Below are 5,213 nucleotides of genomic sequence, written 5' to 3'. Positions count from 1 at the left end.
CCAGAGGTGCTCTTGGCGGCGCTGTGTGACCGGGACGGGGCGCGCTGGGGAGGCCGGGCCGAGGTGAGGCTCGCTGCCCGACACTCACGCACGGCTCCACTGAGGCTACAAGAACGTGAAAAAGCCTACTGGCCTGAGCAAGGAGGTGAGGGACGTCTTTCTCGAGGTGGGAGTGGGATGGGGTAAACTACACGGTACCATGAGCTCCTGCCAGCCTTCCCACGTGACTGTGGAGGTCTGGAGTCTCAAAGGAAGTGACCCCAGGGGAAAGGGAGTGGACAGGCTTCTGGGCCTGAGGAGCTACAGGTGCGGAGTGGGGGCCCTAACGAAGGGCAGGGGGCTCGGCCCTGTCAGCCCACGTGGAAGCTGGTATCCCCAAGTAAGACCTGGGCGAGTAGGGGTGGGGGAGAATGTCTCATCCGTGTACCCCCTGACCGAATGGCATTGTCCCGAGAAAACGAGGCAGCTAAACTGGGGTTCTTGGTATTCACCCCCCCAATGTCCTGGCATTTCATGGGCGCAGGGGCCTAGGTGCCTTGTTCCTGCTGAGGGCTGGGGTTGGGCCATCTCCCCTCGGGGACCCTCTGATCTTCCTGACCCAGGAAACTGGGGCTGGTTCTCCAATCGGCATGTCTGGGAGCCCTGCACCCCCTAAGAGTGGCTCCCTCCGCAGCACTACAGCCTGGAGAGCAGTGGTGCCAGGAGCCTCCCTGGACTGTAAGACCCAGAGGCCTGAGAAGGTGGAACTGGGGTGGAAGGGCTGGCTGGGAGTATAGGACTCAGGGCTCTCAGTAGGCCTGCTGACTTCCTCTTGGGCTAGTAATGTTCCTGTCTCCAGCTCCTTTTTCTTCTGGGGAGCCTCTTTAGGTTGGGAGCCTGGGCCATCGCAAGACTGCCCATTGAAGCCCAGATAGCTCGAAGTGCTGGGGCCACCTGTTGTGGAGGCCACTTAAGGGGTGCAGGAGGAGATACTATCTGGCAAATGTGTTGGAAGGGAGCATGAAAAGGTCCTACAAATTTTATGCCTAGGTGGGAAGGCTCCTATTGGAGCTGCCCATTATGCTAGTCGCTGGCCACATGTCGTACTGAGGAATTTCAATCTGAAATAGCCATATGTGGTGACTACTGTGGTCACCCCCCCCCCCCCCCCCCGCCCCCTCACAGCCCTGAGAATCAGAAGAGCAGGAAAAAGAAAGAAGCACAAGAATGAGGAGAAAAATAGCACAGGACCAAGGTAAGTTTCCTTGATGTCCCTGGCTCCTGCCACGTAGGAGCAGCAGCTCTGCCTTTGGGGCTGGGCCAGGTGGTAGACAGTTCCTCATATTCCCCAGGGCTTGGCATCACAGGCACTACTCTGACTTCTTGCCCTGTTGTAAGAGAAGGCGAGGGCATGACAGCAACTAAGACCCAGCTCACCCCAGGCAGGCCCTGTCCTCAGTGAAGCCTTTGAGCATGTGCCCCGCCAGGCCCAGGGAGCTGGAGAGCAGGCTTCTGGGGGCCCTACCAGGACCCTGTAAGCAGGCAAGGTATCTAGATGAGGCCTCACCTCCAGGTGGCCCCAGGCCCATCAGAGGAGGACAAATCTGCCCAGGAGAGAGAGCTGTCTACTGCTTTAGGCTCCAGTTACTGCTACCTTCTATTTGTCTTTGTGTTGACTCATCCTTTGTACTTAAATACAGTAGGTCCTCAGGTTACATCGGAGATCCGTTCCTATGGCACCACGTAATGTAATGTGATTTCACCATAAGTCGGAACCCACCTACATAAGCACCTATGTCACTCACATGGAGCACATACACAGCAGCAATGAAGTGAAACAGTAAAAAAAATTTAAAAGATAACAATTCCTGACCTTTACTTGTGGTAAGTAAATAATAAAAAACATAAAGCACATATGGTACATACATTGAAATGATGGAACTTTTTAAAAAAATAAATATATGGGAGATGGTGATGTAACCATAAAACGACGTACGTCAAGTCCGACGTAACCTGAGGACTGTCTGTAAACATATTTTAAGCTGAAGTGTCCTAATAGAAAGTGATGTGTGAAAATGTGTCAGATGCCTTGGGTTTTAGCAGGACCACCTTAGATCTCACTAGGTAGGGGACTCCTAGTGGTGGTGGTGGGGGCGGGGGAGAAATTGCTCACCTGCAGGTGGGCCTTTCTGAGGGGGAAAAGGCAGTCAGAACAAAGGTGCTTATAATTGGTGGATGGGGGGGTGAAGGTGATTTTATACTTGGAGACACCCTTGTTCCTCAGGTACCCAGAGACCTGCTACCCTGTTCCATGAATCTGCTCTGCTTCTCCCAGACAGATCTCCAGGCACACCTCCCCTACCCTCCCTCCAGCGCCTCTGCTAGGAGATATGCCTGCAGCCATTCACCACCTCATCCACACAAGAAATGAAAACTTACAATAAATCACATTGGAGTAAAGACAAAACCCAGGCTGGATTATGAAATATATTCAATTTTGCTTCTGATTTTTTAAAGAACTAAAAAGCAAAGATGATTCTGTCTTCAGAACCCTGGCCCTGATTATCAACATGTTAGTGAGACTAGATAACAGGGCTGAGGGCTGGGCCACACACAGGGCTGGATGCCCCTGGGGGAAGGACACCTGGACCTTGGATTGGCCAGGTGGAGGGTGCCCAGAAGGGTCAAAGGCTCCCAAAGCAATGATATGGAACTAAATCACCGTAGGTGATCCCAGGCCCTGGCCTCTCAGGCACACCCCACATGGGGATCTTTTTGGCCCAAGACTAGACCAGGACTAGGGACTGGACTGCTAGTGGAGACTGACCAATGACAAAGCCCCTCAGGAGTGCTGGCAAGAAACTGGTCTGGGGTGAATCGGGGGTTGGTCACATTCTCTAAGCCATCCCTGCCTGTGTCCCAGGAGGCAGCCTTGGTCAGTGGCACCCAAGCACTGGAAAGCCATGAAATAGTTAAGAGATTTTATTCTAATAGCTATAATTACAGTGCTTGTTTGTCGAAATGAAAACTGAAAACAAGTATACAAAACAGTTGATTACTAATCGTGTATTGAAAGCAGTAAGAGGTTCCACGACACCAGATAAACCAGTTCTGAGGTTTTCCCCCAAGATAAATTTTAACAGCTCTAATTTCTTCAGTGTTTATCAAAATACAAAAGAAAAAAGTAGAGGTTGTTGTTTTTGATGTCAATCTGACCCTTGCAGGCTGAGGGAGTGAAAGCACATGTGGACGGGGGCTCTGAGGAGTTAGGCTCTAAGATGACCGGTCACCTGTCTGCATTCCTACTGGTGAGACCCAGACAACCTGGAGCAAGTGAGTGTGTGTAGGGACCATGGGGGTCTCCCGTTCTGACCAGAGTGGTCCCACCAAAGCACCTACGCTGACCCACACTGACCGAAGGGAAGGCTGGGGTCCCTCTAAGGGGCCTTAGTGGTGGCCACAGCCCCCAGCCCACCCCCATAGGCAGTGGTGTAAGCACAGGTACAAGCACAAATGCTATGGGATGCATATGACCCAGCAAGACAAAGCCAATCAGGGACCGTAAGTGACCATGCAGAATGTATTGTGGCTAGTTCTGCCCACTGCACGCTCCAGATGGGAGACAGACCACAGGCAGACTGGACTCAAGCCATTACTGCAGAACCTACACTAGGCACATTTCTCCCTTTTCTGTGTTAAAGTGTCTCCTTACCTTGTATTTATATTATAAAAAATGTACTGAGTTTGGGTTAAAAACCAACCACCAAAATGGATCTCAACACAGATTTAAAGCCCAGAGGAGGAGCGTTGAGGTGATCTCATAGCAACTCCTAGAGGCCCCGCCCTGGGTGCCCAAAATCCCTTCTCAGTACTAAACAGTGGGTTGATTCTTTTTTTTTTTTTTTTACAATAAAAAAAGCTGAGTAATATTGCATAGGAGTACCAGAAACTGCCTCATTGGAAACAAGAACTATTTACATTAAATAAAAACCCGGTTGCAGGCTGCGTCTGCACATGTACAGCATGATGAAGCACACTGGGACCGACCATGGAGACAGCTTCTGGCACTCACACCACAGGGGCACATCTGCCACATGAGAGGAAAGCAAGGGCGAAGGAAGGAGTGAGGGGGAAGAGAGGAGTTCGGCTCACTTCTGGTTCTGGAGCTGATTGGACAGCCAGTCCAGTCCCTCATAGAGCCCGTCCCCACTGGTGGCACAGGTAGCCTGAATGTACCAGTTCCTGTGGCGCAGAGAGTGGAGGCCCAGCTTGTCCGTGATCTCAGCTGCGTTCATGGCATTGGGGAGGTCCTGGTGGGAAGGACAGGGTGGCATAGCAGCCATGGATCATCAGGAAGACTGGGATCCCTCCCCACCTGACCTGTGATCCCTTCAAACCCCCAGCCCCTTGGGGTGACTCAGTCACATATAAGTGCGTACCTGCTTGTTTGCGAACACCAGCAGGACAGCATCCCTGAGCTCATCCTCCGCCAGCATCCGCATAAGCTCCTCTCGAGCCTCATTCACACGCTCTCGGTCATTGCTGTCAACCACAAAGATGAGACCTGCCAAGGAGCAGGTGTCAACGAAGTTGCTGAGGACACCCAACCTCTCCCACAGGCCATGGCCCCCAGCCCTCACCTTGTGTATTCTGGAAGTAGTGGCGCCACAGAGGCCGGATCTTGTCCTGGCCACCCACGTCCCACACAGTGAAGCTGATGTTCTTATACTCCACAGTCTCCACGTTGAAACCTGCAGGAACATGGCCCAGTGTGAGCCAACCCCCAGCCATTCCAGCCACCTCCCCAACCCCCCATGGCCTGGCTTCCTCACCTATGGTGGGGATGGTGGTCACGATCTCACCCAGCTTCAGTTTGTACAGGATGGTGGTCTTCCCCGCAGCGTCCAGGCCCACCATGAGAATGCGCATTTCTTTTTTGCCAAAAAGGCCCTTGAAGAGGTTCGCAAAGATATTCCCCATGCTGTAGACTGGAGGGAGAGACAGTGGCCAGAGAAACCTGCAGAGACAAGGAAGGGGTCCCTGGGTCTCTTTCTATGCAACCCAGGGTTTAGTACAGGAGCAGCTCAGAGACAACCTACCCTCCCACCATCAATGGAGAGACAAACATCCTGCTTCCTCCTGGAAACACACGGGACGGGAGCTAAAGAAATCCCAGTTCCCAAACTACAGGAAAAGAAAAACAGTCTGTCCGCTGGGCACTCAAGCCCCTCGCA

General features: G+C 52.4%; 1 protein-coding gene and 1 long non-coding RNA gene across 4 annotated transcripts; one reads left to right on the top strand and one right to left on the bottom strand.

Moving 5' to 3' along the window:
* Window positions 1-6: 6 nt before the first annotated feature.
* On the top strand, window positions 7-3,042 carry LOC106725052. Of its 3 annotated transcripts, none has more exons than XR_001360919.1 (2): window positions 7-145; window positions 2,264-3,042. It is a non-coding gene; the product is annotated as an uncharacterized LOC106725052 (long non-coding RNA). The 3 variants fall into 3 exon arrangements; XR_001360917.1 differs by lacking the exon at window positions 7-145 and adding an exon at window positions 1,199-1,234; XR_001360918.1 differs by lacking the exon at window positions 7-145 and adding an exon at window positions 1,829-1,863.
* Window positions 2,946-4,996, bottom strand: ARF1 (ADP-ribosylation factor 1). Its single transcript, XM_014534732.1, has 4 exons — window positions 4,812-4,996; window positions 4,620-4,730; window positions 4,419-4,543; window positions 2,946-4,289 (listed from the first exon to the last, which is right to left on the bottom strand). Exons 1-4 carry the CDS (start codon window positions 4,957-4,959, stop codon window positions 4,128-4,130), a joined length of 546 nt encoding a protein of 181 aa, XP_014390218.1. The 5' UTR covers window positions 4,960-4,996; the 3' UTR covers window positions 2,946-4,127.
* Window positions 4,997-5,213: the final 217 nt, after the last annotated feature.

The sequence above is a fragment of the Myotis brandtii genome, unplaced genomic scaffold (assembly GCF_000412655.1).
Source record: "Myotis brandtii unplaced genomic scaffold, ASM41265v1 scaffold100, whole genome shotgun sequence".
Classification (NCBI taxonomy): Eukaryota; Metazoa; Chordata; class Mammalia; order Chiroptera; family Vespertilionidae; genus Myotis; species Myotis brandtii.
The sequence above is the reverse complement of the archived record's forward strand: the minus strand, read 5'-3'. Positions and strand labels throughout refer to the sequence as shown.